The 14,275-nt window shown below is 41.6% G+C and overlaps 1 protein-coding gene across 1 annotated transcript in view; it reads right to left on the minus strand.

Annotated features, from left to right (window-relative positions):
• Positions 1–2,032: 2,032 nt before the first annotated feature.
• ITGA9 (integrin subunit alpha 9) overlaps positions 2,033–14,275 on the minus strand; it is a 227,065-nt gene continuing 214,822 nt past the window's right edge. The window contains exon 28 of the mRNA XM_042806477.1: positions 2,033–6,678. Coding sequence (XP_042662411.1) covers positions 6,580–6,678 — 99 coding nt within the window. The 3' untranslated portion in view covers positions 2,033–6,579. The remainder of the gene's footprint in view (positions 6,679–14,275) is intronic.

Raw genomic sequence — 14,275 nt, forward strand, 5'->3', positions numbered from 1 at the left:
TTTTGTTAAGATGATTCATTTCTCCACTATCATGCTTTACTTCTGTCAAAATCACTTGCAAATAAAATCTCCATTTGCAGCCATTTACAATGCTGAAACCTTGGATGCGCAGGAGTGAGCAGTCATATGACCTTAAATCTGTTTGTGCATCTGAATCTTCACAAATTAGCTGTTTTGTTGTATTTTAATTCCCATAGCAAGCCAAATGGGGCCGGAGGACCGTAAGATCTACTCTGTGGCTTTAACGACTCCCGTGACACTCTCGTGTCATTCTGGGACTCCATTATCTAGTGTGTTATGGGCACTCAACATTTTAATTAAATCAAACCTAGGACTACTCAGGTCAGTATCCACCCCACCAGACCCCAAAGCTGGGGAGAAAAGTCACATATCTCTTTCTCAGGGGGTATTTCACTACTAAATGGGAAAGATCTCAGAGGCGCTCCCGTTACATCCAAACCTAAGAGCCAGCACAGGAAGCCAGAATGTCAGACTAACTCCGGGCCTACGTGAGCCAGGCTGAGCAGCATGCTAACAAATGAGCTGTTTTTTCCGTGGTAAAATAACATCTTCCTTTTCTTAAATTTTGATCTAGTTCTTCCCTTCTTAGTGAAACTGGAAGAAACAATTCTGCAAAAGGTTTGGGGTTTATTTTCTAAAACAAAACCACTTTGTCATAGAAGTCCTAAGAGGTTCTTAAAAGCTGCTGAGGGGGAAGGCAACACACAAAAGTCTGCAACGTACTGACTGCTGTTCTCTCTGCTCAGTAAAAAGAAAAAAGGTGAGTGAGCCCCAGAGAGGGCAGTGTTAGCTCATCCATCCTCTGTCCCAGGAGGGGACAGCCACCGCCTGCCTCCACACGCAGACGTTCACACAATAACAAAAAGGTATTAGCACATATAAAAGTTTCTGGTTATTATTCTACTGCTCCTGCACTGACGCTCCCCTTCACCTCCAAAAGCAAACTGGGCATTGCATTCCTCTCGGCAGCATCCTCCTCCTACCACTTTTGCCCAACAATGTTTTCTTTCCCCTGAAGAAAACTTTCCTGACTGAGAACACTTGTTTTTACTTTGAAGGGCGGTACCTGCATGCCAGGACCCACGGCTACCTGCAGCTCTCCTAACGCCTTTCACTTTGTGGTGCATAAAGCTGTGGCCTTGCACCATTACAAACGGGCTCTGAGTCACAGGTTAGGTCCTAACTCTGCCCAGCCTGTTCATGGGTGTTTAGCTGACAGCCTAACGCCGAGGAAACAGGAGGTTTCTGTGTGGCTGGAGAAGATTTACACACTTACATGGAGGGTCTCCACAAAAAGCAGAGAACGGAAACAAAGATGAGGAAAGGGAAAGCCTGAAATGTCACGTTCTGTTTTCTGTTTTAAAGGAAGGTTCAGGTCAGCTCATACTTTACCATGGAGGTTTCACCCATCTTCAGAATGATGAGAAAGCTTTGATGGGTCCTCTAACAGGTATTAGAAATACAAAGAAGTGCACCACAGCCATAAAAATCAATCAGCTTTTTTTACTGCTTCTATCCAGCTTCTACTCCCTTTGACAAAGTAAGCATGGGGATGTATGGAGTCAAAGAAAATCTTTCAAATGCATTAGTTAGCTGCTCATGGAATATAAATCCTTGCAGAAAAAGAATATGTGAAGCTGAGTAATTTGACTTTCATCCAAATTCATACATTTTGAAACAGAACTCAAGTTATCCAGGTTGACGCTCATCATAGGGCAGTATCAGCACCACATGGGGTTTTATTTGGTGTCGATAGAGCAATACTGTTGAAATATAAATAATTCCCACCACTATTATTTTACTTCCATGGTTTTACAATATTGTAGTCAGGCTAGTTATATATTCTTAGTCTTCAAGTAGCTTGATTTTATGCAAGTCATAGAGTTATGCTAAAAGATGCCCATTATCCACATGCAGATAAACACACGCACATACCATTTAATTCAAACATACACGAGAAAATGCCTCACCCAATTAATGAAAAAATACTTGAGCTGGACAAGGAACATTATTAGGATAATTTTGCAGCCACTTTTTATTCCAAAAAGTTGTATTTTTGTAAACCTGACATTTCCAAAACAGTGCAAGTGAATTAGAATACAGGTGAACACGAGCTTCTAAATACAGGTGACATCATAAAAGTGAACACATTCTTCCAACCACAAGTTCACAAAAAGAAACATACAGTTTTACAATACATAAGGAGTGACATTCTAAGAAAAAGGAGTGACAATGGTGCGGATACCCTACTGCGTATGCCAACCATGCTCCAAAAGCAGTTATAGTCTTCATGCCAGTTTAATCAGTGTACACTGAATGAACCAAATCCTACTTTCATTTATAACCAAGAAACCCTAGCAAGCGGGTGAACGTGGGCGAAGGTAGAAATTAGTTCCGTGACTCCATCAATCACTTAGCGAGAGCAACATCAGCCAGTATGCTTGAAACTCCAAACGCCCCATAACGAGGAGACGTTTGGGGAAGTTGCTACTAAAGCTTGCCGACCGCAGCCTTCGCGTGAGCGCTGCTTTCAGCGAGGCGAGCGGCCGGCGGGTCGCTGACTGGTACGCGGGGCCCTTCCCGTTCAGGTGCCGGGGCCGGGAGGGCTCTCCTCTCCTCACCCGCGTGCTCGGCACGGAAAAAGCCTTCGCCTCTTTTAGAGTAACAGCACGCTGAAGCCGTCCACAGGCTGGGGGCTCGCATCAAGCTCAATCTCCCTCTCAGATATTTCAAGTCATTTGTGAGGCGACTTCAGTTCAGAGGATTTTGCTGACCTCCTCATTGTAATTGAGCAAACTGAAAACTAGGTTTATTCACAAAAACATAGCTAGAATTTTTGCTACCTACAATGGCCAAGTACCAGAGCAAACTAGTGACCACCTCAGAGTATATGAGCCCTGATGTTGCTTGGGCTGAACTGATGGAAATTCACCTCCAAGAGAAGACTCCCTTGGTTGTCAAATGAAATAATCACAAAACATGCTGTCAAAGATGGCAAATGCTTTCAGTTCTTGGGAAGCAAAATTCATCCCTGTGCTGTGGCCCACTAAAATTCTGAATTGTCTGTGATCCCCTTGATGTCATGATGGAAATTAAACGGGGTTGCAACTGCAACAGCATGGACTCCGCATTAAGTTAATTTTTCTTTAATTCCACCCCCACCCCGCCCCCCACCTTTCTTCCTGATCGTATTTTTCTGAGATTGTTTTCTTCCTACTCTAAAAGCAACTTCAAGGGTACTAGCAATGGGCTCACTGGAGAGAACTGGTACAAGGACTTCACCCAGCTCTGCTGCGCGGGCGGCACGGCGCAAAGGAACGAACAAGCAGCTGACAGACGGGAACTTCCAGAGCCCGAGAATCAATTTCCAAAGAAACCGTGTCTCTAGATTCTGACACAATTAAATTTATTAGGATTTCTTCATTAAAAAAACCCCCAAACCTAGCAGATCTATAGCACAGCTATTTTCTACACATTCTTGAAGTATATTAAGTTCTCATAAGATTTTGGGGTTAGAAACTGATTGCAGCCAAGTGATATTAGTGGGGGGTTTTGTTTGGCTTGTTTGGTTGCTTTCAAGGGGTGGAAAGGTGCATCTACAGGATTTTAGTGCTAAGTACTGCTATATTTCATTGTCAAATACGACTATCTTAACTGGAACCAAGCAAGAGCCACAATGGAATTTGACAAAAAAAAAAAAAAAATTATTAAGAGTATACATATAAAACCAAAAGCATCTGTGACAACAGAACTACTGAGTACCTAACAGTGACGATACTAAGAATTTATGGATTATTTCAAGAATATGTCACTAATCTGGCCAACAAATAGATTTTCACTGAGTGACAATTTGTGCTGGATCAATAGTAGACAATTCAAGTCAGAGATCAAAAAAGTCCAGTGTGGCCTCAATTAAATGGGATTTACTTTTATTGTTTTTTCTTTACTTTAACCAAATGTGGCCTTAAGCCAAAAAGAAAAAAATAATTGTCCAACACATTATATAATGCTAAATGGTTATTTTACCTTAACTCATTTTTTCATATACTTTAAAAAGATGTTTCAAAGGAACAACTAATCTTGATTTTTCAAATATTGTAATGAAGTATTTTTGGCAGATCTGAAAGTAAATTTTTGTTTAAAAAGTTGAAATTTCAACTTTTCAAAGGGAATTTACTCCTTTTTTTGGACTTTCAAATTCAGCTAAATTCACAGGGAGTTTCACTTGTCCTGAATGATTTTTTCATCAAATTTTCTTTTTAATAATTATTTGGGGTCTTAGTTTTAGAGAGAGCAGATACTGAAAATTCTGACAGCTAAATAAATTGACTTCTTTTGTTTTAGCAAGTATTTTAATCCATTTCTTTCTCAATTCATAGCTGTGAATCAACCTCACATCCAGCTTCTGTCAGTCCTAGGTATTTTTCAACAGCAGAAAAAATAGATACATCAAGTTTAAATAATAGTGAAACTAACTTATGTCAGAAACATCATACTGTGAGGAATTCAATAGCCTCCAATACGACAGTGCAGTCAAAGGCCACCAGCCTTTTGTTATTGCACTCTGATGAAAAATCTGCAGTCCACTACATGTGGTTTTAACAGGATTTTGCCTCAGCAGTTTTTTTCAGATTCTGGCTTAAAGGATCATTTGTTATACGGAATCTGTCGACTCACCAATGATTGTTTTAAGAAAGATAACTGAACAGACTAATAGCTTTTCTTGTCAAACGTTGAATCAATACACTTCATTCACTTAAAACCCACCTTCTGCCTAATGGGTGCAGATAGTTAAGTTAATAAATATTGATCAGTACTGTAGTAATAGCAGGCACTTAATGTCAGTGGGGGGAAAAAGCAAACAGGAATATGGATGTGGTTAATTTTTTCAAATTTGAAGCTATAATGAATTTGACAAGGAAGAGCAAGAGTAAGACCTGTTTGCAATCAGATTTCTTGCACGTTCTCTGCATTTGAGTTTCCAAACTTCCAGCAGTTCTTTTACCTTACCCTTACGGAAGGAGACATCCTGTGACCATTCATTCCTGTTTCTCCTTCACCTTCTACCACAGAGCTCAACCCCTCCTTCCTGTACGTGGATTTTATACCAACATGACATTTACTTCTTATTTACACAAGGTGCAAAGTACAAGTAGATTCTAAAATCAAGTCTTACAGAGTTCCACTATTTCTATTCAGAAATCCAAGAGCTTTTTGAAGAATTGGTTGAATTAATTACAACTAAGTTTCTTCTAATTCAACAAATGATTTGCTAAGGAATTACCAGCAAAGTGGCAATCTGAGATCCAGTAACGTCTGCACCTTAACTAAACTTCCTTCTTAATGCTTGAGGAAGAATGACATTCAGTACTTGGAACACCCAGATAGGGAATTTCAAGATCCAAAGATCCAATCATTTTAACCCTTGCATATACTTCTCTCTCTTAAAATTATCATATAAACAAACTCATGACTCATGTATAAAACTCACAAGGCAGGCATAACACTCATAGCTTGTAGCAATTTATCACTTTCTTTGATAGCAAAAGATCACAACCATTAGTAGTAGCTTAAAAAATATCCTTCTCAGCATCAATATTAATATGGCTCCATTTATTTATTTTTTTTTTTTTAACTCCAAGGAATTTGTCAATGCCATAGTGGTTGTCCCAAATATACCTTTCTGGTATCTCAATTGTAAAGCCCTAGACCACTATCAAAGTACTAGAGACAGCAAGAAAAAACTTCCCGAAGGGAAACATTCTGTGATGTTTTCTTCAGTGAGCCAAATCAAGATACAAGTCTTGCTACATGTCACCAAGGAAGCATCTTCATCCTCTCCCATTCAGGCCAGTAGAGGGTAGACTCAGATACAGAATATCACATCTGTGTAATACTTTAGATTCTTTAGTTTATAAATCAAACACCAAATTCAACTCAAAAAAAAGAGATAGTGAAAAGACTTTGGCTTATTGCCGTTAAATGCTCTATATACAACATTACCAAGCCTTGTGAATTAAGCATATGAGGATTTCAGCTACTTTTATCTGCAAATCTTTTTCTCTCTTGCATTGAAGTTTAAAAGTACAATAGGATTTATATATACATATATGTATTTCCAAGGATTTAGCCAGATATCAGTGCTTGAGTGAACTATATAGCTATTCAATAGAAACTATAAAACATTGATACAAATATAAAGACATAATCAATATAAAAAGCTTATATTTATAAAAAATATTTTTAGGTAACAGTCTTCCCCTGAGGGTATACCACATAGTTGGATTCATAAATATTGCTCTGCACTGCAGCTTGGTTACCAAAGTTCAAAGTTCGGCTCTTACATGAAGTGGAAATTGCTCCAGTCACCTGACATGGCTGCAGTGGTTGCCTCAGGATATGTTCCCTAGCTTGTTGGAGTGATAAAGACACAGCATCAATGGGGTCTCCGAAAAATCTGGAGAAGATTCTTTCTTCCACATATGGAAGATACGAGAGCAGGGCCTATAGGCTAGCGAGCGCGTGTCACATGACTGGGCTTTAGTTTTCATGGGCAGTTCACTGATTTTTCTGGACCCAGTCCCAACTATCTTCATTCTCCTTTCTGCTCTTTTCGGCCTCAATAATTTCTTTGTACCGCCGGCGGAAGAAGCCCATCTGCAAATCAAGAAGAGATGACAGTGATAAGTAACATTACCATCAAGTTGAAACTAACTTTGTCAGAAAATGGTATGCAGAAAAAAATAGCCCAGGTGTTAATATCCAATTTCCCCTAGTGCCAATCTGGAATCATAGCTCCCTGTTTACATCAATATAAATGAGATCAAACTGGGTCCCAAATCTTCACAAGTACTCTGCTCCTTATAGATGAACTACTCTGAGAGAAGAGTCCTCTTATCTGAAACATGATTTAAAAAAAAAATGCACATAAAGTATTTCTAATAAACACAGACCAGAAGAGGCAGATACAGATTTACTGGTTTCAAATAAAGACTAATGCAAAATTTGGATCTGAACCTAAAGCCAGGCTAGCAATTGGGTCCTGAGTAAATGCTGCTGGAGTTTTATGAACTATGCCCTCCGTGTCCACAACTGCACAGAACAGAGACCAGAGGAATACAGTACGCCCACCTCCCAGCATCCAAATTCCAACCATCAGCCTTTTCTGTAAGAAAGCCTCCTGCAGAAATGCCAACAGGCTCTATTGTCTGTCGCAGGCGCTCCACCACCGCTCTGAAGAGCTCTGCTGCCGTTCTGGCGCACCTGTCTCTGAAAGTATCAGCCCGCTGCTGCGCAACCACGGGCCCTTCCTCTTCCTGCCACTGCTCACTCCCAGTTTAGGTCTCAAATTCTCTATTTAAGGATCATTTACTCTAAGATGCTTTGGAGGAAACCGATATCTACGGACTCTTCTTTTTGCTAAATGATTGCCCTTGTCCCATTGCCACCCGTTGTGTAATCTGCAGCTCAGAAGGCAAAACACAAGACTGATCCTAAAAAACACAGAGCATCAACGATAACTCCTCCACAAGCTTTCAAGATGCTGCAGGGCTGATAATCATTTTTGCATATCTTCTTGTTTCCTAAACCCTTCTACTTAGCTAAAGAAATGCAAGTGGGTTTCGTTTCAGTCTGGATAAAACCCTTTCATATGTCTGTTTTTTTTAAGTCTTTCAAATAAACAAAAATTATTTTAATAACAGACTTTGGTAAGCATTCAAGAATAACTCCTCGAACTTAGCAGTGCACTATTGAGACCTCTGAATCAATATTTTGTTCATCATAATTAAACATTTATGTAACTCCTACCACTCTAAACCTGTTTTCTTACTCCTGCTGGGTAAAACATGATGCTTCAGTCTTCCTTTATCAACCAGTTATTGCCATCCTTTATTCCCAAACTGGCTATATGTAGGAATATTTTGTGCTGTTTTGTCACTACTAAGTTTCTGTTAAGTTGGGCTCCTTAGGTTCAGCTCTCCAGCAACTTTAATTTTCTTCAAGTATATTTTAAATCGCAGGGGCCTGAAAGGCAGCTTGTTCAAGCAGCAGAGCTTGCTCCTCCAGCAGAGCTTCCTAAAGCCCCAGCCCTTGCCAGTGACCCCAGTGACACCCTGAATTCACAGCAACATGAGACCAGACACACACCATCCTCTCGCCACCCCTTCCCTCTGCCGCTTGACTTTTGTGCAAAGAACACAGAAGCTGCAGCGTGATCTAACAAGCCCCTTTTTTGGGCAACTGTGGACCACAGCCCTGAGGCATCCTATTAATCTAGAGATAGGTGTACCCTGCTGAGTGCATAGATGTAAGTTACGTGTTCACCTACAACCACTTTATAAATACACAATAGGTAGACATACTCATAAATGCCTACAATCTCAATTTTACAGAAGTCCCATGACCTTCTGGAGGCCCCCACAAATAATGGGAATTAGACCTAAATGTCATTTGTTCATAGTCTTGTGCACAGACTGTGGACACAGTCTCTTTCCCATCTAGAAGTAAAGCTTTTTCTGCAGCTCCATACATGCAAATGCATGAAAAGTAGCGGTTCTGTTCTGAAAAAACACCTCACAAAAGGAACACTGTTGAATTCTGGACGGCCATGTCTCTCTCGCCTCCAACTGTCAGAACAGTTTATACATGTATTCAGAAAAAGAGAATCGAGTAAGAGTTTCTCTAGTTCCCTATTCTTCAGACTTGCTCTAGAAGTCAGAATAAGTTCTTTCTTTAGCAGAAAAATATAATTACTAGTAATTTTCATACTTGTACCTACAAGGTATACCAGTGAAAAGGATGTATTTTGAGAAGACATCCCCAAGATAGCACCATCATAAAATCCCAGTGAAATTTCATCACTGATGCCAACATACTTCAGCTCAATGAAGACTTGAATCCAACAGCAAAAGTTTCCCTAGATTTTCACAGTCTAAAAGGGAGGTGAATTATTGTATTGATCATGAAGGAAAAAAAGTGTAAGGGCCTACTCCTCCTCCATTGTTCTGCCCTAGTAGGATAAATCATAGGTACTTATTGTGGTCACAGGAATCTGCAGATACTCCTCATATAAGCTCAGGGAGCAGATGTATTGAAGAAGTGGGTGCCATTTTTGTATTATCAGATTTTATAACAGACCTACATGTTCTGCACATTAGAAAAGAAAATTGCCACAGGACTTTGTTTCCTAAAATTAACAAAAGAAACTCGATTTGTAGCTTTTACAAACAGGTTTTAAACCCTTAAGGTTTCCATCCTTCATGCAACCACATCCTTGGTACAATAAAATCCCCTCTTGAAGTTATAATCAAAATTATAGAAAGGCTTTTTAATTTCCTCGAGGGCCAAACAAACAAAAGCAAACTCCTTCCCACTGTTATTTTAATAAAAATTGTCTCTTTGTGAACATCTGCTTCAGGAATTATCTTTAAAAGTTGGTTATGATAGTTTTGGTGTTTTACCATTTTGTTACTGGATAGAGAATGCTTTTGTGTAACTTTCCAGTACAGCAAAAAAGTGATCTGAAGACCACAATAAATAAATATTAATGAAGCATGAAATCTTATATCTAGAAGTTATTCCACTATGAAGCTATATATGTTTACTTGCTGTAAATGATGTGGATAATCTAAAACAATGCAGAGGACTTAAATTAAGTGCAAGCAAAAAGACAAACTGGACCTTAGGGTTGGTTTGGTGGTTTTTGTTTTTGTTTTTGTTTTTTTTTTTTTTGTTGTTTGTTTGTTTGCCTTTTTTTTTTTTTTTTTTTTTTTTTAATAGTAATCACGGATTAGATGTATTGCCCATCCCTGCAAGGCAAGGACATGCTTTGTTATGGGCTTCTGTTCCTTAGTGTTAACATCACATATTTCCACTAAACATGATAGAGTCCCTATCATCACCAGAAAGGTTTTTTTTTGGTAATGGCCCTGAAGGAATCGCAACATAGTCATTGTCTCACGAGAGACCACACAACCCACATATCCATCTCCTTGCAATAAACTGATTTCATTAAAAATGACAGCAATACTAACCCATATGGTGAGGGCTGATAAGTGCCTGTGGCAAGCTGGAGAGAACAAGTGAATTTAACATACCGTGAGGAGATACAGGGGTAATGAGGAGGAGGACACTTGGACCAAAGCGGGAGAATTGATGCAACATGGGGCTGAGTATATACTGGCTCTTGTCACTGGGGCAGGAGTGACACCAGAAGATCTCTTTTCTGTGGCTAATGTAAAGCCCTTAAAGGAACTCAGAAAACCCAGTGAGGACAGCACTGCTGGTGCTCAGTCCTGGATTTCAAGCAGGGGGAGGAGGAGAGATCCTCAGCTTTAGCAGGAATATTGCTATGATCTCTCTTGTACAACGCGTGTTTACAGCGAGCCAATGGTCTCCAACCCATGTTTCATAGGCAATGAGTCTCTAATACTGTTCAATTCTCCCAAACTTTGCTTTCCATATGTAAAGACATGTGTGTGTGTCTACACATACGATACAGATGTATGTATATGGTAAAGGAATACCCAAGCCCAGAGCCACGATCCCATCATGCAATCTGTGAGTTCACACCACCACATCCAAGAAAAGGACCAATGACAGTATTTTGATTGTAAACCTCTGCCTGGGGAAGCCACTCAAGAGAGGAAGAGCAACAGGAGAATATATTTACAGGAACCAAAGAGAAAATACTGTGGGCAGCTGAAGAGTTATAATGGAGGAAGAGGCATCAGCCACCAAAGACAATCCAGGAAATGAGAAAAACAAACTACAGTCAACATTTCAGAGTTGGGTAAAAATTATTTGGGAAGGCTGAGGAGGCCCTCTTGAGTTACGGGCCTTTTGGGTCAGCGTGGCTGAATGAAAGGTCTCAGAAGGACACTGCTCAGCATGCACCATCCTCTTACCCCTGACAGACCTCACCAGAGAGGAACTGCTACACCAAGGGTACCAAGTCCTACTTTGTTTCTTCTGTGTGCAAGCACAGAGGAGAAAGAGGGCCACTGAAGACCTCAGGAACATAGGGATAGTCGTGAAATCTTGGGGCTATCAGTGTCACCCACAATGGATTCATGCCCCATGCCAGGGAAAGGAGAGAGCGACTGAATTGTTTGTGAGTCCACAAGCTGTCATGCTTCACATCTGTCATGATAAACCACAAAGATGTCTGCTTGCTTCTAAACAAATCCAAACAAATTCAGGCAGAACCAAACAAAATGGAAAGAAAAAGCTGGCCAGAAGTGACAAACAATAACCAGTCCTTTCTGGACGTGCTTCAAGTAAGTATTAGAGCTGCTGTAAATAGGTGGCTTAGATTCAAAACCTGAAACCATCCATAGGTTTTAGATACATCCTTTAATTTAGTTATTCCAGCCCGTGTACCCTTTTCTAGCATAACCTTACTGCCATCTACAGTATATGCTGAGCAGAAAGCATGTTCCTGGCAAAACTGAACAATAAAACAACAGAAAACCTGTGTTATTTGTAGGCTAGGGAATTATACCTGCTATTGTGAAGTTATTTCTTGCCATGTGACAGCGCTGTCAAGTCCTCTATTCAATATTGAGTATTTAAAAAGTCTCTCACTAGCACACACAACTCCCTTTAGCTGTCACGCCAGGTTTAAATCTCTTAAAAATCACAGATAAGTCATATCTAACAACACTGACATAAAATTGCATTCTTCAAGAACTCACACAAACTGAAAACTTCAGTCAAAGTGATTTCAAAGTGTGGAATTAACATCACAATAAACTATTGTCTTTTTTTTGGCCACTATTTTCTGCACATCCAAAGGCTGATCACTGGATTACCGGACTTTATATTTTTCTAAACTCCAAAAGTATAAACATTTAGCTAACATTTCCTGCAGTACCGTCCTGTGGCTATCTCTCTAGGGTGCCAATTATAAGTATGTTTGAAGAGTGATGACATTACAAAATAAAGTGTAATCTGCAGTTGGGAAAAAGCAAAGCTGCTCAGAGGAAAAGCAATATCACTGCCCTTGCTATATTTGCTGTTGGGTAAATATCTAAAGCATTTTTGTCATGCCCAGTGAAGCTTATTCTCCCAACCAAATAAAAAGAGAAGTAGTTGAAAATGTGGACTGCACAAGAATGGTTGCTTTTTGTATTTTTTTTTAAAAACTCTTTTTCCCATTAACATCATCCATTAAGAAACAAGAAAGAAATGATAAGAACAGTTATAGACTGCTGTAAGAAAAACCCCAACATTGTCTTGATTTACTTTCAAGACTATAACCAAGATACAAATAGAAGTTTGTGAACGACAATGTTCAAACAGAATCCAAAACTATATCAGAGACTTTTGCTACTTGTGCAATTTTTAAATTAAGTTTCTCTAGCATATACTGAGGTACTAAACTGCGCACAAAAATATTGATTTCTATCAGTATGGCTCTGACAAATGTCTTATAATGGAGGTTACTGACTACAGTACAAATTGACAAGTAAAAAAAAAAAAAAAGAGAGCTAAGTAAGTACTGACATAGATGTAAATAGAAATTAAACAATGTTTAAGAACCACTAAAGAAATCTCCCATTGAACTAGGCTTTGACAAGATACTTTGGGTTCACTGTCTTAATCACAAGCTGTCTTTCCTCTATTATAGTTTCTTCATCTGCTGAAAGCACTATCCAGTTGTACCTGATGAACAGTCTGGACTTACATCATTAATCTTTTCCTGCCACATCTCTTTAATGTAGGCAAAGGTCCCAAACCAATCACTTCGTGGCTCTTCAGAAAGAATTAACTTACTTTTCTCCTCATCTGTTTTGGGTGCATGCCCCTTGGGCACTTCTCCCTTCTCACAGACAGTACCACAGCTAGGAAGACATGCAGCTAATCATGGTTCAAAGCAAGATGCCACCAGTTGGCAGAGCAGTAACAGATCCAGTATCTCTGCAAAGCAGTGCTGCTGAGATTGGAAGCACAGAGTGTTTCCCCATGTAGAGATCGATCACTGGTTATTAAGTGCATCTCACTTTACTACTGCCAAGAAGACAGGAAAAAATACTTTGCTCTTGGGTTTGTATGGCCCTGGATAATTCTGGCAAGCCACCAGCTTCAAGAGGATGCACTGTTTCCTTCCTTCCAATTAAAGGACCCTTGCCATAGCACAGAGGGGTCATGAACAGATATTGTGTATCAGCTTTTCCATGAAGGACTGGCAAACTGCCGTTGCCTGGGTCTCCCTGTGAAGAAAAGGCACGTCTGGGAAGCAGCCACATGTCCTGCCTGCAGTTGAAGAAGAAACTGTACATTTAGGAGGAATCCTAGAATGGTTAGCATTGGAAGGGACCTTAAAGACCATCCAGTGCCCCCCCCCCTGCCCCGGGCAGGGCCCCCTTCCCCCAGCCCAGGGGGCTCCCAGCCCCGTCCAACCTGGCCTTGAACCCTTCCAGGGAGGGGGCAGCCACAGCTGCTCTGGGCACCCTGGGCCAGCGCCTCACCCCCCGCACAGGGAAGGATTTCTGCCTCACATCTCATCTAAATCTACCATCTTTCAGTTTAAAACCTTCACCTCTCGTCCCATCCCCACCCCCTGACCCAGAGTCCTTCCCCCCCTTCCCTGTCCCCCCTTTAAGCCCTGGGAGGCCGCTCGAAGGGCTCCCCGGAGCCTTCTCTTCTCCAGGCTGAACCCCCCAACTCTCTCAGCCTGGCCCCCCAGGGGAGCTGCTCCAGCCCCCCCAGCATCTCCGTGGCCTCCTCTGGCCCCGCTCGAGCAGCTCCGTGTCCTTCTGCTATTGGGGGCCCCCGAGCTGGCCCCAGCACTGCAGGGGGGTCTCCCCAGAGCGGAGCAGAGGGGGAGAATCCCCTCCCTGGCCCTGCTGCTCCCCCTGCTCTGGCTGCAGCCCAGGACACGGGTGGGTTCTGGGCTGCGAGCGCACGGGGCTGCCTCACGGGCAGTTTTCCCCCCACCAGCACCCCCAGTCCCTCTCCTCGGGGCTGCTCTCCAGCCACCCCTCGCCCAGCCGGGGTTTGTGCTGGGGATTGCCCCGACCCACGGGCAGGACCTTGCCCTTGGCCTTGCTCAACTCCATGAGGTTTGCCCGGGCCCCACTCTCCAGCCTGCCCAGGTCCCTCTGGATGCCATCCCTGCCCTCAGCGTGTCCCCCACCACACAGCTCGGGGTCGTGGGTGAACTTGCTGAGGGTGCATCGATCCCACTGTCCATGTCACCAACAAAGATGTTAAACAGCGCCAGGCCCAACACTGACCCCTGAGGAACACT

The sequence above is a fragment of the Tyto alba genome, unplaced genomic scaffold, assembly GCF_018691265.1.
Source record: "Tyto alba isolate M040663 unplaced genomic scaffold, T.alba_DEE_v4.0 Super-Scaffold_46, whole genome shotgun sequence".
NCBI lineage: Eukaryota > Metazoa > Chordata > Aves > Strigiformes > Tytonidae > Tyto > Tyto alba.